Source organism: Falco naumanni, chromosome 5 (assembly GCF_017639655.2).
Source record: "Falco naumanni isolate bFalNau1 chromosome 5, bFalNau1.pat, whole genome shotgun sequence".
Taxonomy (NCBI): Eukaryota; Metazoa; Chordata; class Aves; order Falconiformes; family Falconidae; genus Falco; species Falco naumanni.
Window position 1 is genome coordinate 35,442,206 of NC_054058.1, and position 25,948 is coordinate 35,468,153.

The 25,948-nt window shown below is 51.9% G+C and overlaps 1 protein-coding gene across 3 annotated transcripts; it reads left to right on the forward strand.

Annotated features, from left to right (window-relative positions):
• The first annotated feature begins 278 nt into the window (after positions 1-278).
• MGAT3 (beta-1,4-mannosyl-glycoprotein 4-beta-N-acetylglucosaminyltransferase) lies at positions 279-24,093 on the forward strand. Of its 3 annotated transcripts, none has more exons than XM_040594969.1 (2): positions 279-534; positions 17,358-24,093. In XM_040594969.1, the coding sequence occupies exon 2, from the start codon at positions 17,359-17,361 to the stop codon at positions 18,865-18,867; it is 1,509 nt and encodes a 502-aa protein (XP_040450903.1). In that variant the 5' UTR covers positions 279-534; position 17,358; the 3' UTR covers positions 18,868-24,093. The 3 variants fall into 3 exon arrangements, with proteins under 3 accessions (XP_040450903.1, XP_040450905.1, XP_040450904.1); XM_040594971.1 differs by lacking the exon at positions 279-534 and adding an exon at positions 935-6,107; XM_040594970.1 differs by lacking the exon at positions 279-534 and adding an exon at positions 6,130-6,953.
• The last annotated feature ends 1,855 nt before the right edge of the window (positions 24,094-25,948 follow it).

Sequence of the window (25,948 nt, forward strand, 5' to 3'; positions counted from 1 at the left end):
GCACCGCGGCTCCGCCTCGACCCCGCAGCATCCTCGGGGGGCACCGCCTGGCCCGGCGCTCGCTACCGCAGCCCGCTCCGTACAGCACCCTCGGCTCTGCCGCGGGCCGCCGCCCCCCCACAAGGCGCTCCTTTGTGCGAGGAGGCGGGGGGCGGCCGGGCCGGGCCCCGGGGGGGGGGCGGTGGCGGCGGCCCGCGGCGGCGGCGGCCCGGGGGGCGGGCGGGCGCGCCGGGGGAGGAGACAGGCGGGGAGGGCGGCACAAAAGGGGCTGCTGCAGCCCTGCCCGCCGCTGCCGGCGGGGCTCGGCGCGGCATCGCGGCGCAGCGCATCCTTTCCCGCGGCCGGGAGGAGGTGCCGGGCCGCTCCGCTCCGCGGCGGAGAAGGAGGAAGGCGGCGGGGGGCTGCGGGCTCGCCTCGCCTCGCTTCGCCGCGGCCGGCGCCGAGCCATGCCGGGGGGCGGCGGGCGGGCCGGGGGCGAGCGGCAGCCTCGCCCCGCCGGGGGCCCGGCGGGCACCGACGCTGCGCCGGCCGGGGGTGAGTGAGCGGGCGGGCGGCGGGGCTGGGCCGGCGGGGGGCGGCGCGCACCCCCGCCCCGGTGGAGCTGCCCCGGGGCTGCGGGCGCTGCGGGCAGCGGCGGCGGGACCCCCCTCCCCTTCCCCGTCCGTCCCCCACCCGCCGCTGCCGCCACCTGCAAGTTGTGCGTCGGCCCCGGGGGTGCGGCGTCATTCCCTGCGGGCACTGTCAAAGAGGCTTCCCCCGCCGAGCCCCCACCTTCCCGCTCCTTATTTATTTATATTAGTGTTATTTTTTTCTTAGTCTCCCCCCTTCCTTCCCCCCCCCCCCCCCCCCCCCAATAATCCCGGCATCCCCTGCTAGGGGGAGCATCGGCGGTGGGGAGGAGGGAGGCGATGCTGCCAGCCCCTTGCCGGGTGCGGGCTCGCCGGGGATGGAGGCACCCTCCGGCCGGGGCACTGCAGCGGAGGCCCATCTGCTGCCCGTGCTCGGCAGGCGAGGAGGGCACGGGCTGGGGATGCGTGCCAAGCCTGCAGCAAGCGAGAAGGAGTAACAGGAGTGTGCGCGTGGGAGGGAAAACATACATACAAATAGATCCGTATGATCATCATCAAACGTCCCCTCTCCCCCTGCTCTGTCTCCATGTCAGGCTGCTGTAATCCCCCCGTTGGGGGCTGGCTGCAAAGGGACGTGGGCAGCCAAGTTCTCCCTGCTCATGCAGGGCTGTCAGGTCGCTGTTGGGCTGGAAATAGATGTATGTCCTGCTGGAGTGGCACAGGCTGGCGTAGCTCTGTCCTTGTTGGAGTTTAGCTCCCTGGGTGAGCATGACAAGGGTGATGGGGAACACGGCATCTGCTGCAGCTCTAGGCTTCCTGAGACAGCTCAGCAAGGGAGGGAGCGCAGAGCGGGATGGAGAGAGGCTCCCCTTGGTGCCTCAGCCTGTGGTTTTCCTCTGGGTATTTCTGCAGGCTGCAGTTCCCGGAGCCCTGCCTGTTTCCCAGAGCTGAAGCTGGGGTCTCGCACGCCTCCTTCCACCCTAAGGCGCAGCTTGGGTCAGGAGAGAGCCTGCCCTGTCTCCAGCACACAGCGTGGGTGCCGAGCGCCTCCCCTCCCAGAGAATGGCCCTCCAGTTAACTCCAAATCCCTCCCCTTGAGTGGGAAGTTCAAGCCCGTGAAAACATGCAGTGGCACCATTGCTAACAAGTATGACTTGAGTCACTGGGAACCCCCAGCCCGGTGCGAACAGTTTCAAACTCCCACCTAACTCCTGCCCCCGTCTCCCCGCCCCCTGCAATGTGTGAGTCTGCAGGAACTTTTCAGGACCCCTCCCCGAAGGGTGGCTCTCGTGCTCGGTAGATCCCACGTGCAGAAAGGGTGTTACAGTTGAGCTGGAGCCTGTGATTTAGGGAACACTTGCAAGCCCTTGTTGCTGAAGCCTGGTTGCTGCCAGCTCCTATGAGAAGAGCTGAAATCAAGCAGGACCTGCCATTGCTTGAGCCTCAGACAGCAGAGAGGCATCTCAAAGGGGAGGGAGAACTTTGGGCTCCCCAGCATATCTCCAGTTTCTAAAGCCCCCAGTAAAAACAGCTATAGCACCTGCGCTGGTTTTTCACCCTCAGTAGTAGTGCTGGGAACATGTCCTCCAAGCTGGGTGGAAGAGCGGTCTTTTGAGCTATTCCTGGGGAGCCTCCAGGCTCCCTGTAGTGTTATAAAGCAAGCTTTGAATGAAAGCCATTGAGATCTGCAGAAGAGGAGTGAAGCTTCAACTCTGCCACTGCATGTCATAAAAGTCCCTCAGAGATTTATAGCTTCTGTATACCCTTGGGTGATTTTGCAGTAGTGGTAAGAAATCCACTGCAAGGTATAACATTCCCTCCCTGGGAGGACTCTGTTGCACCTCCGTAGCTTGTTTATTAATGCCCTGGATCTGGCAATTAGATCCTTGGGAGAAGGAAGGGACTCAGGCTAGGTGCAGGTGAGTTTTCTTGCTCTGTTCCTAATGTGGTGGCCCAGCTGCTGCCTTTCATGCTGGCACACCTTTGGTCCTAGGTGCTGTCGAGGCTTACTTCCATCAGAGGTGCCCAGAATGTGGGGGACCGTTTCCAAACTGGGTTCAGGGGCTGAGCTGCTACCTGCCTCCCTCCCTGCAAATGCTGATAAGATGGGGAAGAGTTGCCTGCATGGCCCGCAGGGGTTGCCTTAGCAGGGAGGTCAAGAAGAGGAGATGGAAAATAGTGTGTGTATTTGCATGGATGTTAGTTAGCTTCAGGGGGTGCTCCTAGCTGTAAACACTTACCTAGAGGACTTGTGCCCAACACAAGGAAGGCAGGGATAGCTGGTCTGGAGTGTTGCTGGGGTGCTCTGTGGTCACAGAGCCTGCTTAACCTAGGCCAGGTGCACGACAGCAAGCACAGATACACTTGGTGTGTTTGCCTGGGGAGCGTACCTATGAAGTTTGTGTGCTTATGCGTTTCTCATATGCCTTGTGTTTACCCTTTTCCTCCTTCTCCCACGCACGGCTGGTTAAGTATGGTGTGACTTTGTGGCCTGCCAGATTGGTGTCACGTGCTTATTGCATGTCTTTTAAGGGATGCTTGTGTGACAAACATAGGTGGGTGGTTGCTGGGTACACATAGCAATGCACACAGGTCCTGCTGGGTGTGCTTACCGTGGAACGCATGTACTTTTCTAGAGTTTCTGCCCGCAATAAAGGTGGTGTGCATAAACAGTTGTGGGTACAGCAGTTGTCAGAACAGTGCGCTTAGATGTTATTGTGCGTGCTCAGTGTGTGAAGGACACCTTGGGACAGAGAAGTTTCTGTCTGTGCCCCTCCCTTGCTTTGACCTGTCAGCAAGCACAGATAAACGCTGTCTCATGACAGGGTTCAGAGCAGAGTTTTTGGCTTGCTGTGTCTGAGCTTCCTTCTATCTTGAGAATAGCATCTTTAAGGTGTACCAGCTATCACAAATTGATGTCTTCCCCCTGGTCCCTGCATTGGATCATAAAGGTGGAGGAAGGAAGTGGGGGAATTTGATGATGGATAGATGGGGCAAGCTGGGCCAGCATTCATTCCTAAAGGCTGATTAGGTTTTAGGTGGAGTTAGTTGCTCTAAAATGAGCCCTTTGTACATTGTTAGAATCTGTGACCCAATCAGTGGGATGTAGCTGGAGGAGGTGGTGCTAACGAAGGCTGGTACAGCTGACGATAACTCTGGCAGAGAGGGAGGCGGAGGGGTACTGACTGGCACAAGATCTTCACATCTTTAGGTCAGTGTAAGGTGCCTCAAACGGCTGGTTCATGTTACCAGCCCTGACTGTAGAAGAGAGTGGCTAGTTGTCCCTACCTGCATTTCCCTATCACCCATCCGTTCTGCAACAAAAGGTCAGGCTGCATTGCATTTGCCCTGACAACAGGATGGCATCTTGTGGTATTGCAACAAAGCGTTACAGTGGGATCTGAAATTTGGGGAAGGTGGGCACATGGGGCAGTGCAATACAAGGGGACATAGGGGTATGTTTGAGGAATGCCCACTGTTCCCCACCCTGGATGTTCTTGGAAGGGTGATGACATCTGCAGTGCACACATGGAGTGTGCTGTCAGGTCAGTGCTGCAGGCTGGCCTTGAGGAGCATTGGCAGAGCTGCGTGAAGGGGGAAAGCTTGGTATCGTGGGCAGCTCCAGGTCAGGTTTGGGGTGTTTTGATAAGAGTTAGGAGAGTGTGTGGTTGGAACTGGACTGTGCCACAGTAGCGATGCTGTGTGGGGTGCCAGGACCAGCAGCTTGTCCTAGGGACCAGGGCGTAGTTGCAGCCACATTGCTGCTGCGTTCCCCCTTCTGAAGGAGGTGGGAGGAGATGCCTTGTGCTGGAGCAGCCATGTAGGGTGCACAAGAGCATTCCGTGTTTCTCCCTGTGAAATGGACTCTGGTTGCAGCTCTCAGGAAGGCAGAAAGATGGTTTCTTTACCTTCCTTTTCAGAATTCTTTGCGCTCCCTGCTGTGCAAACCCTTTACTTCCTTCAGGTTCCTCCTGAAGCACAACAGGTACCTCCTGCTCTTCAAACCCCTGAACACCTGGGACAGGGCAGGTGTACTTCTGTGCTCAGAAACTTGCCCGGTGGAGCTGATGGGTGAAAGGGAGTGCAGCACTGCACTCTGAGCTTGCTTTCATCAGGTAGGCTGAGGGAGGCAGCAGCATAAAGGGAACTGGCTGCCTTACAAAAAGTCAGGCCTTGTTCTTGAGCCATGATCTAGGAAGTGATTATTCCCTGCTTTAGGATAGCAAAAGTTACCCGAGCTGCTCGCTGTGGGGGCCTTGGCCTTTCATAATGAAATAACACCCCTACCAGGTTGGACAGGCAGCTTGATGAGATCGGTTAATGTTCCCTGTTTCCCCAGCTAGGTGAGTGGCGAGGCCTGTGTCTAAATAGGGTTCGCCCCCCACCCCCAAAAAAAATCTGCCATGGCTGTGGGGTGTGACCAAACTGAGCTCTGCCAGCAGTCTTTTCCAGCATGTAATGCAAAAGCTGCAAGCAGCAGGAGAGGTGGGTATGGCTGTCCAGGGGGAGAGAGGCAGTGGGGGCAGCTCCTCTTTCTGAGGATCATCTGAGTCTTTGCATTTTATGACAAGGTTTCTCTCCAAGGGCCTTGAAGCAACCCATAAAGCTGCTTTTAATTAGGCCAGCCCAGCCCCTTACCTGGAGTAGAAAAGTCTCTCTCCCATTTCCCACCCAGGGAAACTGAGGTGTGGAGCAAGGCGGCGATGTGCCTGTTGGTGCACACAGAGGCTCCGCAGGAGAGCAGCAACTGAAGCACAGCACTTCCATACTTCCTTCGCCGCCGGCTGTCTTGGAAATCCCAGAGAACAGCCGGGTGTGGGTGCTGTGCCAGGGGTTATCGATAACTTTCTAGTCACCGCTTGGATCCTGTTGCCCTTTTCACTGCAGATACCGCCTTGTTCTTGATCTGCCGCCTAATCTATAATCCCGGCTCCCTGCTGCCTTTCCCTTGGAGTGCTGTTTTCCCCTTGGTGTGTAAATCCTTACAGGCTGGGCCAGGGTTAGCAAGGAGAATCAAACTGTCATCTGTTTAAGGCTTTGGGGTAAATTTTTTCTTGGGAGATTGCTGATTGTGTCTTGCATGATACCAAAGCTGCAGCAAGCAGATTTGAAGCATACCGAAAGACTAATGCAAATTAGACCCGCTGCATAACGGCTTCAGCAGCTGTGAAACCTGCGATCTAAACGCAGGTATCTGCTACGCTGACTTTATCTGAGTTAGGATCCCCTGTTTTGGCATGCAGATACTGGAACTGAACAGAAAGCAAGAGAGGCAGTATGGGGCAAAGAGGCATGAAAGGAAGTCTCTCTCCTGGATGCTGAGCCCTTTAAGAAAGGGGAAGGTAAACTAGAGCCCTGAGATTTTAAGCTGGTTTTGCTGAGGCTGAAGAGAGGGCTATGGCAGCACTTTCAATTCCTGCTTCCTCTGGCACAAATGCCTCTGGCTGGGCAGCAGGGGAGAAGGAGGAGGACGGAGGCCCGCGCAGCCTGAGCATGTTGGGCACAGACCGATGGCAGAGGCGGCGGGAGCTGGGGGAGGTAGGGCTTGGGGAGCCGCGTTTGCCTGTGCGGAGGCTGAGAGCAGGGGGTGCTCCCTGTGTGCGAGGAGGTGCTGTGTTTGTGGAGCTGGTGGTGCGAGGGCTGGCTCGGAAGCAGAGTAAAGGGCAGGGTAAATCAGGAGAACGGTGCCCTGAGGTGACCGGCGTGAGCTGCACGCTGTTGTTGAGTGACCCCGTTGCTGAGGGAAGCCTCGGTGGCCCCGATGCTCAGGGAGGCAGTATCTCCCAAAGGCAAAGGAGCGAAAAGCAGACTGCAATTCTCTCCGCGTTCAGTTCGGCCTTCCCCGTACGATATTTGTGCTAGTGTAAAAGTGTTCCTCCTTTCCTGCCTCTGGAGTGTTTTCAGTTCCCTTTTCTCCTTCCCACCTGCCCCAGTAATCCCGGCCTCCCCGCCTGGCTGTGCCGGTGCTGCCCGGCTGCGGCTCTCCCCAGCTCCCCGCCGCCGATGTACCGAGCAGCCCTGCTTGAAGGGGACACGATCTTGCTGCTTGGTCTCCTGGGGCTGTGTGAGGTCTCTGGGGAACAGGTGGGTTAAAGGAATTGCTGTTCCCCTGTCAGCCCCGTGTCCTCAGATACCTCCTGTCATGCTGTTGCTTGGTGCAGGCCTGACTTAGCAAGTGGCTGCTGTGCTCTCAGATACGTTCTGTTGGCACAGAGCCTCTGTGGCCTCAAAATCCCTATCTAGCAGCAACTTCTGGAGCAAGGGTTGACCACACCTGCATTCAGCCTGGCCAGAGGGATGATGGGATTGCTTTTGCATAATTTAGCAGTCTCTTGAATTATTTATAGTGCAGTTGTGCTCTGGAACAGAGTCTTCTTGCTTCCCGTGAGTGCTGGGGTGGGAGGGGGGGGGGAGGGAAGGGAAGGGAAGGGGAGTTTGTCAGGCATCCAGAGTCTATCACTTAGTGATGAGGAAGTGCTGTAGGTTTCCTTTCTGCCTGTATTTATTCACGTATGCCTCTGCAGCTGAACTGCCCTGAAAATCCAGTTTGGGTTTCTACATCACTCAGGTGTGTGGTACTGTGCAGCATCTCTGTGGCTTGGGACTGTGAGAGGTTCCTGTGTTTGGACCCTTGTCTTTGCAGTAAAGAGATGATGTCAAGCTGGAGAGAGTGAATCGGGTGCTTGGATATGGTGCCTGACTCGGTTACAGTGCTGTACTGTGGGTCTGAAGCAGGGATCATTGGGACTGTTTTTTAAAATATTCAGGTGCTTGAGAGCATTTTTTCTTTCAAAGGCCCATCTTGTCCTGCCAAAGTATTTTTTAGCTTTAGCATGATATGGTCCATTGGACTTTACAAGAAATCATAAGAACCTGAAGACTTGAAAGATCAGGTGGTTGAGCAGCAAACTGTGCTGCTGAAATTCCCATTGTTTCTCAGTAATTAAACCCTGAAGAGCAACCAGTTGAGGGCAGAGGGAGACCGGGGCAGCTTTTTACTGGCTCTTGCAGCAGAAGAGCATCATGAAGATGAGCTGGGTGGGCTGAGCACCCACACCAGCTACCTATGAGCTTAATACACTGTGCCCCTCTGCCTCACTATGGCAGGTTGCTGTACCATGCAGATGGGCTGTCCCACTCCTGCCTGTCTTGTCTTGGTGACTTCAGCATGACCATAGCTCCCTGCCCTGCACGTTCTTCTTGTTCACCACCAGTTTTCGTGGTGTGCTTACACAGTTTTTGTCTTCCTCTTCTCCTTCCTTTTTGACCTGGCTGTGGCAGCTGACTTCTCAGAAACAGAGTTCAATATAAATGTTTGTTATTAAAGACCTGGAAGGGAAGGGAAAGGGCTGAGGGTGGAGAGAGAAAGGAACTTGGCCTGTAATCAAGTGATTGTGGCAGTAAACTGCTCTGCTTAACAGTACAGTAGACAGAAATGCTCAGCTTCCCTGTTTTTATCTGCACAGTGTCAGTTTGTGGCTTTTGCGTTTGGGGAAGAGCTGGCTGGACAATTTCCAGATGTCCCTTGGACAAGTTACGCTGTCCCACCTGGCCCTGGCCTGGTTCTTGGGTTCTTCAGCCTGAAACAAAACTCATTCTTTCATTGAATGGTTTTAGCTCTTGTCAGGGATGTTGGCAACTGGCTAAATGCAAAGTTCTTTCTCATCTTTCTCAAGGAATAAGGCAATCTAAGGCAAGAATGTGAAGACAAATGGTCCCAAGACCTCTGTGATGTCCAGGGCGGCATTTGGTTTCACTAATCTCTCCCTCTTTGCCTATAGACCTGCTCCCATTTCTCTCCCGTTGGTTTAATCTGGAGATCAGGGTACTGCTTTGCTTAGTGAAAGGGTATGTTTGTGCAGAAGAAGTAAACATATTGTTGAGACCCAGGCCTGCTGCAATGCCTGTAAACAAGATCCAGCCGTCTGTGGGAGGCAGAAGAGAGATTTATGTGACCCCGAGTTAAGTGCATTAGGAGGCTTTTGATTTCATTCTGGGAAACTGCCCCTTTTCGTTGTACCATATGCCTGTTACCGGCATAGAGCTGTTGCTGAAGATTTGATTTGTGTGGATTTAATCCGAGGGGCTGTGATGCTGCAATCAGAAGGATAACATAAGCAGGGGGTTGTCTCTGCAAGCCGGAGGTGCTTTGCAGAGCCCCTGAGCCCATGCCCTTTGTCCACCCCAGAGGTGGGAGTACGGGCTGATTTACTTCTGCCTTGGGGCAGGGCACTGAAGAGCTCTCTGCCCATCAGCACTTTCTTTCTGAAAATAATAACAAAGTGAAGTGGCAGCAGGGGATCCAGACGGCACTGTGTCGAGGTCTTGCCTAAGTCTTGAAAGAGGAAATGAAGAACAAAGGCAGAAGAGACAAGTAAATAAGGGTCTGTTCTTGGTCCAAGAAAAATTCCCATGGGCTCGTGTAACAGTCTCAGCAAGACGCGACACTCCCAGGGCTGGAGTTAGTTTTTGAGAAATAAAAGGAAAGGGGAAAGAGGTGACAGAATAAGGAGCAGGGGGTTGGGGATGGAGAGGAGAGGAGGAGGGAGAGACACCCTAGAGAAATGTCTCAGGATGGAGTCAGGTTTCTCCAGCTGTTCCTGGTGAAGAGGGGTTAATGCTCTTTGCATGGGATTGGCTGGTCACCAGAAATTCAGGGAAGAGGGGGATCCGGGGGCTGCCAAGAGGGACCCCTGTGGCCTGAAAGGAGGGGAGGAGGGGAAGGAAGAGGCTGGGAACTGCTCTTCCAAACAGTAATAGATCGGCTACTGTGGGAAAGTGAGCACACTGCCAAACCCCAAGTGGTTGGTGATGGATGGGGGAGGAAGGAGGGCGGGGATGGAGGGCCAGCTCTTCTCCGTGGCCGCTAGGATCTTGCTGCTGTTCCATGGCCTCTCTTTATTTATTGTCTTCCTGGGGTTTAATCACTCCCCCCCCTTGATCCGTCTTGGAGAGCTTTTATCCCCGGGATGCACAAACAACTGCCACCCGCTTCAAAAATAGCTGGAGGCAGCGTGGTTTCTGCCTGCCTGCGTGGGTCTGTGCACAGTACCCATCACCATGGCATCAAGTGCTTCTTGCCTCCTTCCTCCTCTAACTGCCTCGCTCTGAGCCCACAGGGCACCCACCTCACCTTCCTCTGGGCTGTTCAGCCTGCATCTCCCTGTTGCTTGGGCTGTTAGTTCCCAGGAACTTTCCTGCTTTCCTTTGCACAGGGCTTATGTTCATAGTCTGGCACGTGTCTGTCATGTGGTCTTCACCCATGGACCCTCAGCTATGAGGGTAACCAGTAATCTTGACTGCTTGTCTTGGTGCTGTTCTGGGGATTTGTGATTTGTACTCCACTTTCTTGGCATACATGGACTGCCTGCCAGGATCTGCTTTGAAGGCAGTTACCTGCTGCTGCTTCTTCCAGACCCCTTCTTGAGATTTTCTCCGTCCCTGATGCTGCTGGGAGGAGTTAGTGGGCTCATGGTCATTGAATTGGGGGCCTTGTTGGAGACTTGGTTAGATGAACAGCGCTTTAAAAAGCCCTGTAACTTTGAGTGACTGAGGTTGTATCTACATGATACCACAGTTTGGGTGAGAAGTGAGCTGGTGAAATAGTTTAGAAAGTTTCTGCTGGTCAGCTGCTTGTTCTCATGCCTAGGCGTTTTCTTAAAAGTTTATTTTTAACCCACTTGGTAGATCTGCTGCTGATTTAGCTTTCCAAAGCAGACTTTCATACAATTGACAACTTGAATTCGTACAACTGGGGGGTGGTGAGCTGTGAAGGTGGTGAGGGAGGGAGGAGAACCTATGAAACAACAGCCTGTGTTACCACATGCCTCACTGGAGGTCTCTGAAAGCATGATTTTCTTTTATCATCAGACAAAATGTTTTTTCCCTGTCCCTCTCTGTAAGATACTGAGGCTAGATGGGAGTTCTTGCATGCTGCTTTGATTACCCCATGGCCTGTCTGAGGGCGTAAGTTGCTTCTTTGTGTGGCTTTGTCCCTTTTTCCTTTCCTATTCATCGTCTCATGATGGAACATTCTTTCCCTGTAAGATAACCAAAGTCAAGAAGTGATAGAACTAGCCAACTCAATTTTGCCCTGCTGTAATAGTTGCACTGTTGAAGCAGTGAGCAGCTGCAGTACTGTATCTGGCTGGGAGAATGTCCTTGCATCCTTGGTGTGCATGTGTGTACTGCAGAGTGCAGCGAGCAGTGCCTCAGCTCACCCTCTGATGTCCCGAAAGCCCCGAGCTTGGAGCCAAGTGGTGACGCAATCTCCAGGGCCATCACAGCAGTCTTCATGGAACCAACTGTTTTGAGGAGGCAGTAGGCAGGGCTGAGGAAGAGTTCTTCCAGGCTATCAGGTGTAAACGAAGGAGAGAAGATAGAAGAGCCGCTTGTCCTTCAGTGGAAAGAGCACTTAGATTAGTGGTGCTAAGGAATGAAAACTGTGGCTTCTGAGAATGTCTGACAGATCAGAGTATGCTGAGGCATCTCTGGAACCATGGGAATTCTTATGGTGAGAGTGGCTTTATCTGGGAGGCGATTAGTTATGAGGGAGCCCAGTACAGCTGAAGGATACAAAAAAGACTATTTGATAGATTCCAGTGGAGTTGGAAATCTAGCTTGAAGTTTTCTTTATCATGCAGTACTGTACCCTTGTGATGTCCAAGTACTTCTTGGATAAAATTAAACTGGTGTCTTTTAGGCCGTTATTGGGCTTCAGTAGAGTCTTCTCTGAGAAGTTCTTCTTTTAAACTGGGGGCTGGAGAATTATGTAATTATGCTGCTATTAGTATTATGGTTGTTACAGTAGGAACAATCTGTTCAAGTGGAAAGTTTTATAATGGACTCTGAAGGTGTTCAGATGCTGGTCTATTCTGCTGACTTCTGGAAGATCAGTCTTGAGCCAAAATCCTGTCAACAAGGACCACTTTATCTCCAGGTCCCTTGTGTTATGTACGGAGGGTCAAAAGCTGCTTTGTCCCAGAGTGTGCAGCTATCTTGCTGTGGCTGGAGATGTGGCATCTAAAATAACCAAGGCTTAGTCCACCAAAGAGCAGGACAGGACACTTGAGAGAAGAGTCGAAACAGTGAAAGCCTGTGGAAAGCGTGGAGTCCAAAGGTACTGGGCTTCCAGGAGATGAAGTAGTGAGCAGCCACAGTACTTAAAAAGCTGGAGGCTTTGTATTGCATCCATCTTAGTTTCTGTATGCAGCAGATTGTAGCTACTGGCACAGAGCATTTGGGTTTCCTACAATAAAGCATAGGAGAAGACACCTGTTTTCTTTTTGACCACAGATACTACTGGTCAGTTGAGGCCTGGTAAGGTCTCGCACACGATCTGGAGGCTTGTGGTTGACATGTGCATCATGTGTCTGCCTCCACTGGGAAGGGGAAGGCAATGCCTGTGTTTCTCAGCTGTGCTCTCCTCTCACTGCTCCCTGGCCAACCTCACCTTAGCCTTGTGTAGATTCACCCTTTAGCTGTCTCCCCCCGCCTCCTTCCATCCAGTTTTCTTCGTGGCTTGATGACACCCATGAATGGTGTGTAGATGGCAGCTCTGGAAGTCAAATGGATGCTATGGTGGCACGCTGTTGAGTGGTCACCTTATCTCTGTTCACCTCCCTGTTGAAAGGGAGGGAAGATGCTTAGGGCAGAGCCTCACTCTCCGTTAGCCTGACCTTACTTGAAGAGTAACTGTGCTGGATGGCTTGCTCCGGCTGGTTCTGCTGGCAGCAAGTCAGTGGCACTTTGTGGTCAGTTGCCTTGAAGCTACAAAGGAAATGCGTAGCATGAGGTATTGCTGTATTGCATTAGCGCAGTGGGCAGCAGCTCTTGATGAAGGTTGTGGAGGAATGTTTTATTTGGTCCTTGAAACTTGAACGGAAGCCAATATGGACCTGCTTGCACTCAGACTGCCTTGTACTGTGACTGTCAGAACTTCCTGCTGACCACCTTCTAGCTTGCACTCCCTGAAAACACCGTGGCATCCTTCATGTCAGAGATGCTGAGCCCTAGCTACCTTCTGGTACGTCCCACTTCTCTCCTGTGCAGCTTTGTAATATAATATTCTTTTCCTATCCTTAAGCAAAGTGTGATCCTGTTGTCCCTGGGCTAGTCACGTTTTGGTTGTAGACAAATAGTAGGTTTTATAGTTTCTCCTTACTGCTGTAGGTGTTTGCAGGATAAGTAACATGAGATTTTAGTGTTTTGAGGTACTGTGACCCCAGTGCATGTTGTGATTCCTGTTCCCTATGGATGACAGGTAGAGCTAGTATTTCGGAAGTGTGGAGCCTGTTCGTTGTTTCTAGCTGGAGCAGAGAAGTGAGTTTGGCCCTCAGTGTGGAGTGGGGGATGGAAGTCATGCTGGATTTTAATCTGCCATGTGAAAGTGATTCCAATTTGAATTGTTGCTTTGTGTTGAAGTGTCTGAGTGATGGGCAAATATGTTACTGCATGGGTGTTACGGGATAACTTTAGGCAGAGGAGATGAGCATCACTGTATTAAGGGTAAAACCACAAGCGGCTACACTGACTTGTCCCCCACAGCAGCTTTTCTTCTGTAACTGTGGGAGAGGTCTAGGGAGTCTTAAGTCCCATGCCCTAATGAGATGGAGTGTGGGGCAGCAGGCATCCAGTGGCTTCTTGCCAGTGTCCTCCAGAAGAGAACATTAGGACTGGTTAACTGCCAGCTCTTAGTGGCGTATATCTTTGGCTCCTTGAAAAATCAGGATGTGATTTCAGGATGGTATAAATCAACTGGCCACTTGATATAATGGCAAAGTAAAACAGTAACAGGAGCCTGGAGATAACTCATATACATACCGCTTCCAGCTTTCCTCCTTCTCTGAAAGCCCTTCTCCTGCATGGTTGAGACATAACTTCAAGCAAGGAGATATCAAAGGGATCCCTTACAAAAAGAAGCTTTCAGCTTGTCTTGCCAAGACTGAATGTTGGAAGCAGTTTATAACTGCATGTTCCCTAAAGAGCTTTGTCTTAATGGAGCTGACCGTCCATACTCCTCCTGGGTTTTTCTTCTACTTGAACATTAAAGCTTTTCTTGCTGTTGTTTTTAACCTGACAGCAACTTGATCACTCTCCCTGAGATCAAGTTGACTCTTTTCCCCTTCTCACTCAAAACTGTCAGAAGGGAAAAACCTCTTCTTGCTGTTTTCTATGTTTCTGGTAATTGATGGCTGCTTTGTGGCAGAGTAGCTGGGCTCTTTTATGACAAGCAGAGATGCCTCCCTGACTGGTACCTCCTTTCTCATTTCCACCACATGTAAACGTTCTGGATGGGGAAGGTGGGTAATACAGTCTTCCTTCCCTGCTGGCCTCTGTCTCCAATTAGCTACTGCGCAGACATATCTTTCACTGCATTGCTGATCAGACGTTGTGGGAAGGGCTACGTGACTGATGGTCTTTAGCATCTGGGCCCACCCAAGACTGCATGACTGCTCTCCAGTCCTTGGCAGGGGAATCCCTGGCATGTGAGAATGGAGGTGGTTGTGGGGGAAGAGGTTTTGAGGAGGACACAGCCTGCTGCATTGCTTCCCTCCTTTTAGGAGGAGATGGGAGATGTGCTCATGTTCCCACTCCCTAACAAAGGCAACCGAGCAGTGAAAAACTGCTTCCTGGGACATGTCAGCAGCAAAACAGCAGAGGGTACTGCAGGGCCAGCTTGCTTGGGCAGAGCTGCAGGGCAGGGCTGTGCAAGCCCAGGCGCAGGCTGCAGCAACGGGAGGCAGCGCAGCTGTGCACGGGCTGAGCCTTGCCGGGGGGTGAGGAGCTGCAGAGCCGTGTGCTGAGCCTGACAGATATTGATGTATGCAAATGTCAAGTGAGGAAAATATGCCGTACTTCCTAAACCCATGTGTCCTGCTATGCTGAGATGGCGCACCACATCCCAGAAAGTGAAGCGGTTTGAATGTCAAGAGTTACAACCTTTGTCTGTGAATTTATTGTAGCATGTGGAACATCAAAGCCATCTGGGAAGAAGATGATGATGTGCCTTGTGTGACTCCTTCAGCAGCTGCCCTCTGTCCTGGGCCAGCCCAGAGTAAGCTGGCTGCCCTGCATTTGTGTGTCCTGTAGGAACTGGAGTGAAATCAGCATTACCTGGCAACCGCTGGGATTGCCTTATTGAAGCAGGCCAGGCATTCATCTCACTCAGGTTTCAGTGTTTGAGGGAGCAATCTGGTGTCTGGAGGTAATGCCTTGGAGAAGGAGCAGGACACCTGACTGGAGAAAGCTGTACTCATTTACCAGTGAGGGACACTTTCTCCTGACAGCCAGTTGCTACCAATTTAGTTTTCAGCTTTTTTGTGCCCTTCTCTTCCCCACTGTTCAAGATGGAGCAAAAACTGGTGACATGCAAGGAAAAGGCACTAGATACTCCTCTACCTTGCAAGTGATCTCGCTGCTCTATCAAGACGTTAATGGACCCTTAAGAAAAAACCCAAAAATAAATACTCTGGACACAATGGGATGCTCTTGGGGGGTTTCTTCAGCCCCTTGTTTAGCCCCCACAAAAAAAGCTTGATGGCAAGCCCGAAGATGGTCCTTCATGGCTTTGAACAGAACATCCAGCCCCATCATGGCTAGGCCACCACGAAGATGGTTGCTCACCAGCTGGGCTATGACCAGGCATATGAGGTTGGGCTGTGGAGCCCTGGCAGGTGGGTGGAGGAGGTGAGGGCCTGCCCTGGCGTGGAACCCTGAGGACAGCCACCATTTCCTCCTTCCCAGCCCACGGGACAAGGTGGCATCCTGAGGGCACAGAAAACCAGGACCTGGCCCCTCTGCTGGCCTGTGTCATGTCATAGTACCTGAAAAACCCCTGTAATACACATTAATGAATAGGGTCAAGCTATCTCTTATTTTTCTTGAGTTTTTTTCTTTTAATTTTTTTCTCCCGTGGCATTGCTTTAACTTTTCTACCAGCTTCAGACTTGCAGTCTTCCCCTTCAGAGCTTGACATGGGACTCCTCACTGTGCCACCTGAGCATGGGGGATGGCATCAGTGGACAGTGGTTCTCACTTAAAAAGGTGACCACAAAGTGTCCAAAAATGCTTGTTGCTGAGCTGTAAGGTATAACTGCAGACAACCCCTCTACCAAAGTCAGTATCCGAGCCATCTGTAGAGCGCAGAATATGTTTTCCTTTGGGCAGTTGCCATCTGTCTGAATGCTTTATGGCTTTTCACTTCAGTATTAAATTCTCTCCAAGTTAATCAGTAAACATGCTTCGCTGTATTTTGCTTAATACCCTCTGAACCAGCGGGAGTGGGGTGGGTGCTTCATCCCCCTGCTCCCACACGATGTGTCGGCTGTGAGGAGCCCCAGTGCAGGGCAGTGGGACAGCCCCTGTGTGGGGCTGGTGGCGTGGGGCAGCTCCCCTGTGCCTCCCAGGGGGGAGGGCTGCCTCCTGGAAAGGCGTTGCTGGCACCATTGCGTGCTGGGTGGAGAGTTTATAAGTGATGGCACAGCATGTGTGGTGCGTCTCAGGAACTTTGGCCCTGGCAGGAGGCAGGGTGTGGAGAGCTGCTGCGGGCGAGCGTGCTGTGCAGGGGGCACAGCGGTGCAGGTGCATGCGAGGGGCTCCAAGGGGGGCTCTGCCTCTTCACCTGCTGCTGCACGGGGGGTTTCATGCTCCAGGGAGGACTGCCTGTGTGTTGTAAGGGCTTTTGGGTGACCTTGTTTCCCCATGCACCTTCACCCCAACCTTCCTTTCCCTAAACAGCAGGTGAGCGCCTTTTCTGCTTTTCTTTGGCAAAGCATTGGTTGAGCTTAGTTTTTTCTTTCTTTTTTCCACCCCCATTCCCCCCACACCCTGTCCTTTGTAGTCTTCAATCACTTCTCCTCCATGCCTGAGCTGGAGGAGGGGAGATGCTGTAGGGAGAGGATGAAGGCAATATTTTGCACTTGGAGAGAAGGGCTCTGCGCCGCTGGCTTAACACAGATCTGTCATGATGGCACAGTATTACTAGCGGAGACAGCCAAGCGTTTATTTTAGCCACCTGATCCAGGTGCAAAAAACCTCAGCATCTCGTCCACAGAAAACAAAAAGCAAAGGGCAACATTTGGAGATACAGGGGACGTGAGAGGGAGGGGAGAAGAGTGAAAGTGAGAGAATCTTAATTTTATTCTTTTCTCCTGTTCCCTGTGTGAACTTGGCTAACCTTTCCTAGGGAAAAAAGGTGGGGTTTAGGGTGCCTGTTGAGAAAACACTTGAAAAGATCTGAGGAGTGTAGGATCTGGCTCTGGCAGCCTGGCTAATGATCTTCGTCCTTTAGAACTGCCTCTCTTGCACCATTCATGTTTCAGCCGTGTACCCCTTACTCTTGCCTCGTCTGTCCTGCTCTCTGCTCTCTCTTCATCTGCCCTCAACCCTCTGGTGATGCAGGGCCTGAGGAGACCTATGTTAATTTGGTTTCCATCAATAAACGGGGACAAATCTATGAAGTGTGGTGACTTTACTAGATCATTAATCATTGTTGTTCTGGATTTCCCATCTTTCTATCCTGTTGCCATTGCCTTTCTTGTCTTTGTGAGTTTATAAGACTGTGACTGATCTAGAAGAGGTTCAGCTTGGTGTAACCCACCCAAGACAAAACACCCAATGGAGATGGCAGGGGGTGGGGGGAGTAGTTCTTGGACTCAGGTCTTGGAAGTTGCATGCTGAATTTGGACCAGCTGTCTGCCACCCCCAGCCTGGCTTTCTACCGGTGGTAAACTTTTTGCACCTCAGTAACTATTGAATGTGACTTTCCTTTTCATGGCTTTTCCACAGGATGAAGATGAGACGCCATAAGCTCTTTCTGACTCTCTGCATGGCTGGTCTCTGCCTCATCTCCTTCTTGCACTTCCTCAAGGCCCTTTCCTATGTCACCTTCCCCCGGGAGCTGGCTTCACTTAGTCCCAACCTTGTCTCCAGTTTCTTTTGGAACAATGCCCCTGTCACACCTCAGGTCAGCCCTGAGCCAGGGGGTGCAGAGTTCCTCCGCACACCCCTGTACTCCCACTCCCCCTTGCTCCAGCCCTTGCCCCCCAGCAGAGCCAGTGAAGAGCTGCACAAAGCCGAGTTTGTGCTGCCAGAAGACACAACAGAATATTTCGTTCGTACCAAAGCCGGTGGCATTTGCTTTAAACCGGGCACCAAGGTGTTGGAGAAGCCACCTGTGGGAGGGCGGCTGGAGGAGCGAGCGGATGGCGCAGCCTCGGGGCGGCCGGCTCGCAAGCCGCTGAGTGCCAGTGGGACCAAGCGGCGCAAGTGGGTGGAGTGCGTGTGCTTGCCGGGCTGGCACGGCCCCAGCTGCGGGGTCCCCACTGTGGTCCAGTACTCCAACCTGCCCACCAAGGACCGCCTTGTGCCACGAGAGATCCCCCGGCGGGTCATCAATGCTATCAACGTCAACCATGAGTTTGACCTATTGGACGTCCGCTTCCACGAGCTGGGAGACGTGGTGGATGCCTTTGTGGTGTGCGAGTCGAATTTCACAGCCTATGGAGAGCCACGACCCCTCAAGTTCCGTGAGATGCTCCTCAATGGCTCCTTCGACTACATCCGCCACAAGGTGCTCTACGTCTTCCTGGACCACTTCCCCCCCGGCGGCCGCCAGGACGGCTGGATCGCTGACGATTACCTGCGCACCTTTCTCACCCGGGATGGCATCTCTCGCCTCCGCAACCTGCGCCCAGACGACGTCTTCATCATTGATGATGCTGATGAGATCCCGGCCCGTGATGGTGTGCTCTTCCTCAAGCTCTACGATGGCTGGACGGAGCCCTTTGCATTTCACATGCGCAAGTCGCTCTATGGCTTCTTCTGGAAGCAGCCAGGCACCTTGGAGGTGGTCTCAGGCTGCACCATGGGGATGCTCCAGGCTGTCTATGCTACCGACGGGATCCGTCTGCGGCGGCGTGAGTACTACACCATGCCTGGCTTTCGGCAGTATGAGAACAGCACAGGACACATCCTGGTGCAGTGGTCACTGGGCAGCCCCCTCCACTTTGCTGGCTGGCACTGCTCCTGGTGTTTCACCCCAGAGGGGATCTACTTCAAACTGGTGTCGGCCCAGAATGGGGACTTCCCCCGCTGGGGTGACTATGAGGATAAACGAGACCTCAATTATATCCGGGAGCTGATCCGGACTGGTGGCTGGTTCGATGGTACTACGCAGGAGTATCCCCCTGCCGACCCCAAGGAGCAGATGTACGCTCCCAAGTACCTGCTCAAGAATTACCAGCGGTTCCGCTACTTGTTGGAGAACCCTTACCGAAAAGCAGAGAGCACTGGGTGAGGCCACTGGGGCTCGCATGGGAAATCAGAACTTCACAACAAAGGGAAGGAGTCGGGTGTTTTCATCTGTTCTTTTTCTTTTTTTGTTTTCTTTGGTTCTGGGTGGGGTGTACCATTTCTCCAGGATCTCTGCCTTCCCTCCCTTCCTTCTCTTCTTCCCTTCATCCAGGGTGATGTCTGGGGATGTGAATTTCTTGGTAACGGGAAGGGAGGCCTGGGCAGGAGGAGGAGAGATGTTTGGGACCTACTCTGGCAGTAGCATAAAGACTGTCTTGCATTTCCCGGACCTCTTCTGCTGGCTGGAGAGAATCTCTGCAGCCAGCTGGTGGATTTTCCTCCGGGGGAGGCCGGGAGGGTCCCATGGGGAGAGAGGGCAGCTGTTCCCATCCTTTGTGGATTGGAGCAGGCACAGATGTGAGTCTGGGCTATTCAGTGAGCGTGTGAGTCAGCAGGCACAAACTGATGCGAGTGGTCACGTGTGCAGATGTGTGTCACAGGCATTTTTTTGGATGAGTGAATGTGCAAAAGCATCTCAGTATGCGTTTATTTTTTGTATACCTCTATATTCAGAGTATTTTGGGGAAGGGAAATCCTTTGCTTCCAAGGTGTTCTCCCCAACATGCAGCCTCGTCCCATAGGCTTAATGCATCTGTCCTGGGCTGTATCTTGTCCTGATGCTCTACCAATCCTGGAGCAGACAGATGGGAAGCAGAGGAGAAAGCTGATTTATTTTTTTTTTTTTAAACTCCTTTTTCACCCCTGCCCCCACAACACTGCGTTGGCTTGGCCCACAGAAGCTGAAGCATCTTCCCTGCAGTACATGCTTCTATTGGAGCTGGGGTGAGCTGCAGGGTACTTAATCAGATGGTGGGAGTGTACGTTTACAAGTGCATGGTTTCCTATGTGCATGAGTGCTAACATGCATGGTTTTGGTATGCACGTGGGCGTTTGATACCAGTATTGGTGGGGGGGAAGGGGACATAGTTGGGCTTAGGGGGGTGTGTGCTTTCAGGAAATGGTGGTATCCAGAAGTTGTGGTCTCTGTCTCGGCATGGATGACTTTTTGGGGAATTCATAGGAAAGGGCCAGGGAGAGCACTGGCTCTGCATAGCACTGTTGCGTGCTTCTGTGGCTGCCTCTGCAACACTGCAGGCTCTGTTTGTTGCAGGGTCGCTGCTTACATGTGCTGGCCATTTCATCTTGCTGTAAGGTAAAAGGGAAAGGAGAAGGGCAAAGCTCTGAGTCAGCAATGGGTGTTACGGGGAAGCACAAAGCCTGTCAAAGGCACAGGATCCGTCTGCTCTTAGGGTGTGAGGGAGCTCATGGAGAAATAGGGCATAGGCAGACTTTCCCGGGGACCAAGAGGCTGTTTTGGGACAGTCGTGCCATCCAGAGAGCATGTGCAGCCTGGGCTGTGCAGACAGGACTGTGCAGAGGAGAGGGAATCTACAGCACTAGTTGCAGCTGGTTGGGCCAGTGTCTGCTCAGAGTTTGCCAGTGATGGGTGGTCAGGATCTGGCCTGTCTTATTGGATTGATTCAGCTCATTGAGGACGCAGATCCACATCTCCACCCATACTGCCCTTCCTTAGCAGATGGCTTGATGGAGTGCCCGGAGCCTGGGCTGTAGTGGGCAGAGGGTGAAAAACATGGTGAAGTTGCTCTGTTAGCCTTGCAGTGGAACGACTGGCTCATGTTCCAAGCATAGTAGTGAAGATCATACAGAGGAGGAGGAGGAAAATGATGGCATAAGGAAGAGTGACCCTGACATCGGGAGTGCTGTGTTGAAGCAGGAGGGTTTCCACTGCCATTAAATCATTCCATCAGGGTCCATATTCCTGTGCTGTCCAACCTATTCCCAGCCTTGTGCCTCATTCCCATCGCTGTATATCTTTCTTTAGCCCTCCTATCCACATCTCTAGAGAAGTAAAAAACATCGACAATAACTTGATTGCCTAATAAGACTGAGACTGGAACAGAATAAAGATGAACATTCTTTTTCTGATCAAACTGAGCTTAGCTTCTTCCACACCTAAGCCATAATGCCTGCTTAGAAGAACTGAAGGACTTTTTTAAAAAAAAAAAAAAAAAATCAGCGTTCTCGCTTCTGCTGTGTCTTCCCCACAGGTAGAAAAGTCCCATTTGGGAACCTAGTGGAGGGAGGAGGAGCTCTGGTAGGCAGAATGTTCTTCGCCCAAAGGGAATCTGTGGCTCTTCTAAGTGCAGGTTTGTTGATGCAGCAGGACGGAGTCTTGTCCCAGTCACAGGGTCCTTGTGCCAGATCGCTGCATGGAGGTCTTCGGTGTACAGGGATTATAGAGAAATGGGGATCCAGCTGAGAGGAGGAGTCTGCTTTGAGCAAGATGAGAGCAGTAGCACTGATGCTGCAGCACAAGGGGGACATGCTTTCCCCAGGGGCAGCCGGAGGAGAGCAGGTGTGTCAGCTCGTGGGATTCAGTAGCAGAAAAGTATGGAAGGAAGAATCTGGTTTTCATTTTTACTCTTGGAGGGAGCCTAAGATCTAGTCTCAGACCTTTGGCTTTGCCTTATCTTTGTGACAAGAACACAAGGCCAGTGCCAGGCCTTGCTGAAGACAGGAAAGACAAGTCAGTCCGTGCATGGGTGCTTTGGCAGCAGCAGAGCCCCGTGAAGCAGGGGCTAAAGTGCATGTGTGCTAGGGCTGCACCTTGTTATCTTCTACAGTGGGAGCAGCCTCTCCTCCGGTACCAGCCCTTCTCATGCATGGGCATCCTGGGGGATTTTTAGTGCACTGCAAGTCACGCTTTCACTGCTGGGTATGGCCCTTGGCTTGGGAGTTTCAGATGAGCCCATAGCTGCAATATCTGGATCTCCTGTTCTTGAAGTGTACAGCCTGTTACCTTTGCTCCTCTCTCCTCCACTGTTTGTTCCATCATTCTCCACCTCTCCCTCTGAATTGCCTCTCCCTTCTGCCCCCTTGGGCAGAAGCAGAAGGTCCTGCTGGAACAGTAGTGCTGGGTCTTTTCTGCAGGACTCTGGCCTTGTTCTCCTCCTGGACTTACTTCCTTATTCTTAGAAAATTAAATTTAAAACAGGCTTCTGTTATGGTGGGAGGAAGGGGCTTTACAGATGAAATGCGTTCTTTTTTGTTTCTCAGGAATTGTTTAAACATTTTTTGATTTAAGGCCAAACCAGTCAATGTTTCTGTCTAATTTGTCTGGCTAACCCTGTGTTTATTATCCTTAGGGGCTAGAGTGCTTGTCATTAAAAATCATCCTCCTTGTTCCTGGAGGGGACGAGGACTGGCAAGCTGACTTGTGCAGAGTGATTTCCCAAGGTGGTGGGTTGCCCTCTGTCCAGCCTTGCCTGTGCTGCTGTGCCAGGGCCTCGGTGGCCAGCCACCCTCCCAGACCACCTCCATGGGAGGGACCGCAAAAGCATGTGGGGGTGTGGAGTGGCAAGAGGCAGAGGAGGAGGCAGGTTTGTATCAGATCCTCATTTCCTAGTGCTGAACTCTGAGGTGAGTGGTGAGGCTCCTTTATCTTGTCTGAATCAAGTCCTGAGGTTTGAGGAGGCATAGGGCTAAAAACCCCTGGGCTGGAACTGGGATCAGGCCACCAGAGCCTCAGTCTGCTGGTTGCTGCAGCCGTGAGCAGCGAAGCCACGTGCCCGCTGCCTGTGGGACCGAAGCTGTCCAGTGGGGAGAGAGAAAGCATTGCCACACTTTCCCTGCAGCCTTCTTCAGCTCTGTGTTTTTTCTGCCCCAGCACCTTTCCACCTTCTAATTAGTTGGTGCAAAGGAGGACTGGATAGTAGGTGAGGCAGTGTGTGGCATTCCCAAGCCTTGCTCTTCGCTTTCTGTCTGCCCATACCTGCTCTTGACTTTCTGTGTGCCTCCCACCTAAAAATGGGATTGTGTGCCCCTGCAGGGCTTTGGACTGGGGAACGCGTCGTCTTCCTTGACCGCAGGTGAGGGGAAGGACATGGGCTTTGGTGACCTGCAGCAGGTGAACTTGCTGAAGCAGGGGGAACCGCGCAGGTCAGCCATCTTAGCCCCTCCGGAGGACTGGGGGTAATGCTGTACCCAAGTGATGGACAGAAAAGATGAAGTGGTTTTGTGCCTGTGTGGTTGGTAATGAAGGATGACATGCTCAAGTCCACTCTTGCTGTTGCTTTCTCTCCCTGTGTCCTGCTGAAGTGTTCGCTGTCACGCAGCTCAGGCCAGCCTGCTCTTCATGTCTCTGTGGCAGGTGAAAAGGGGGACCTTGTGGCCTCCAGGTAACATAAGAGTCAGGATGGAGGGAGAGCGTTGGAGCAGAATGGGTATTTGTTCCCCTCCACCCCCCTTGGTGTATCCTTGTGGGACGGTAGTGTGTTTTCCCCTGTTGAACAGCCCCTGGGTCTGCCCCTGTCTCCCAGCTCCTGCCAGCAATCTCCGTGGCTGCTATGCCTCTGCACTGTGAAGACACGTGTCCGGGGTCACTCCTGGTCCGATTAGTGAACACTGGTGATGAAGAGGGAAGGGATGGCTCATCCTGGCTTCACTGACCTCAAACCTTGGTGAGAAAGGAGGGAAGTGAATGGGAGAATGGATCCTGAATCCCTCCACCGTTGTGTGCTGTGCCCCCCCCTCCCCCAACCTCCCTTCGGATTTCCTTGGACAAATTCGCTGTTATTATGGAAAGGGAGGGGGAGCTGGAGGTAAGGGGGTGGCAGGAGGGGCTCAGATCCAGCGCCAAGAAAGAAGAGCTGTTTCTAATGCAATACACTGACATTTAAAGCTTTGGGGACTATAGATAACAGAATAAGAAGGGATCTGAAGTAATCTGAGACTAAGATTTCAAACCACTGTTTTTTCCTTCTTGTACGGATGGGATGATGATGTAGTATCATCCTGGAGGTGGTCCATCAGCACTTCTGAGCCTGGGGTCCACCTGGACCTATTGGTGGTGTTGCCCCTGGGGCAGCCCCAGAACACCCTGCTTTGGCAAAAGAATGCGTGGACTTGCCAAAAATAAAATAAAATAAAAAAAAAATTAAAAAAGGAAAAATAAGAGTGTCTGCAAAGCTCCTTTCCACTCTGTAATTTATAAAGAGCAAGTAATAATGAACTTTTTGTAAGGATAAATCAAATGTACATTCTGAAATCATTTTCTCTGTAAATGATTGGATTTCATTTCACCCTTAAAGGGATGCTTAAAAGGAGGAGATAATAATAAAAAAATTTACAAAGTATGAAAGGAAACCAAGGGGGTGTGTGTGGCAGCTTTTATTTCTGATCGCCGGGCAAAGGGGCCACTGGAAAACAGAGTGAGGGAAATTGCTTCCCACCTTGGCAGACTTTGTTCCTGGGAAGGGAGATGGAGGGGGAGCCTTGGGTGGTTTGGGGAATGATTCCTGATTTTGTGGGCCCAGGTCAGATTAGGTGACTATGAGCACGTGAAGGCACACAAGCAGGTAATGATGGCTGCCAGCCGAGTAGTTCTCAGAAGAGCTGGTGGATGTAGGAACCAGCATCACTGCTCCTTAAATGGTCCCTTGTCACCACCTTCCGTCCCTTGGGTGCACCCACTTTTTCAAATAAAGCTGTGGAAAACCCTGGAGCCCCGAATTACACCTCCCCACTGCAGAAATGTCTCTGGTGGCTACTTTCAGCATGGTGCATGAGAGAACATGACCTCCTTGTTTTGGCTTATTTTAAAACCTATCTAGTGTAATTTTGACTGTTCCCATTATTTGGTATCAAAGCGTGGTCCTCCTCTGAATCATCCTAAGCATCTGGCCTCAGCAGTGCCTTTGGCAAGGGCCTTTCACAAGCCATCTACAGCTGTTTCACTTTTTACCTTTTTAAGTGTCTTGCACTTCAGGTCCATTCCTGGTCCCTTTTAGAGATCGCGACTGTAAACATCACAGGTTGGTTTCCATAAAATCATTAGACCCAGCACATTCCTTTTTCTTTCTCTCTTCCGCATCAGACCAATGATTTCAATTCTGCTCTTGTGGAAGAGTCTCCGTAAAACTAGAGATTTGTGTTGTGCATGCTTAATGCCTTTCTGCTGCTTCTCTCTCTGGAATAAAGGGCCTGGAATAAACATGCCACTCTAGTAATTAAAATTCTCTGTTAAGGATTTTTATCATTCTTAGTGATTGCTGTATTTTTGTGCCCAAATAGGTGATAATCTAAAAATACATGATTGCCAGAATGCCTGAACTTTCAGCTTTTTAAGAGGGGGAGATATAAGTATATAAGCTTAGGCCCATGGCAATCGAGTGAGTTTAAGAAATGAGAGTTGACTAGGTCAAAGGTTCTCCCATGTTATTTTTCTTGCCTCCAACACAAAATCTTTTACTGGCATTTGTATTACTTTAAGAAGTAATTTAAATGGCATTTCTTCATTTCTTGAGGGTTTTTTAAAGAAAGCATTGACAGAAACCAGAACCTTTTTCCTTGGCAAGCACGAACTTCTGCTGTGGGAGCTTGAAGTGCCTCTGTGAGTGAGGGGTTGGCTCTTCAGCAAACCAGGCTGTGGTGGAGACCCTCATTTGCAGGAGCAGCGCTGACAGTCAGCTGAGTGCAGGGGGCACGTGGCTCCACCGTGAACCTTGTATACTGTCTCTCAGAGGGTCCTTCAAGACATCAAAAGGGATCTTGGTATGTGCAGCCTGCATCCTGAATATGGGATATGGAGCCTTAAGTGCCGTATTGAACCAGGAGCATGCAAGCCATCTAATGCCAAGTAAATCCTGTGTGTTTTGCAAAATGTCATTACACCAACAGGTGTTGTTTGGGGAGATGCACCATGGAGGGGCTGTAGAATCACCTGGAAATAAGCTGCTTCTCCAGGCTCTCACTGTATGTCAGGGATGCCCAGTGCTTATCATGGGCACCGTGCAACATCGCTCAGTGGGAACCAGGGCTGTGACAGGCCCTGCGTCTCGCAGAGGGGCTGACTCCGGCTGATTCCTGATTGATGCCTGCAGCAGGTTAGCTGATTGGGGGATGGACATGCTGTTTCCAAACACCAGGGTGCTTGGAAGCAAAGTGAATTCAATATAAAACTACAACACCTTTTAGAAAGCTGGAAAGGGGATACCAACAGCTTG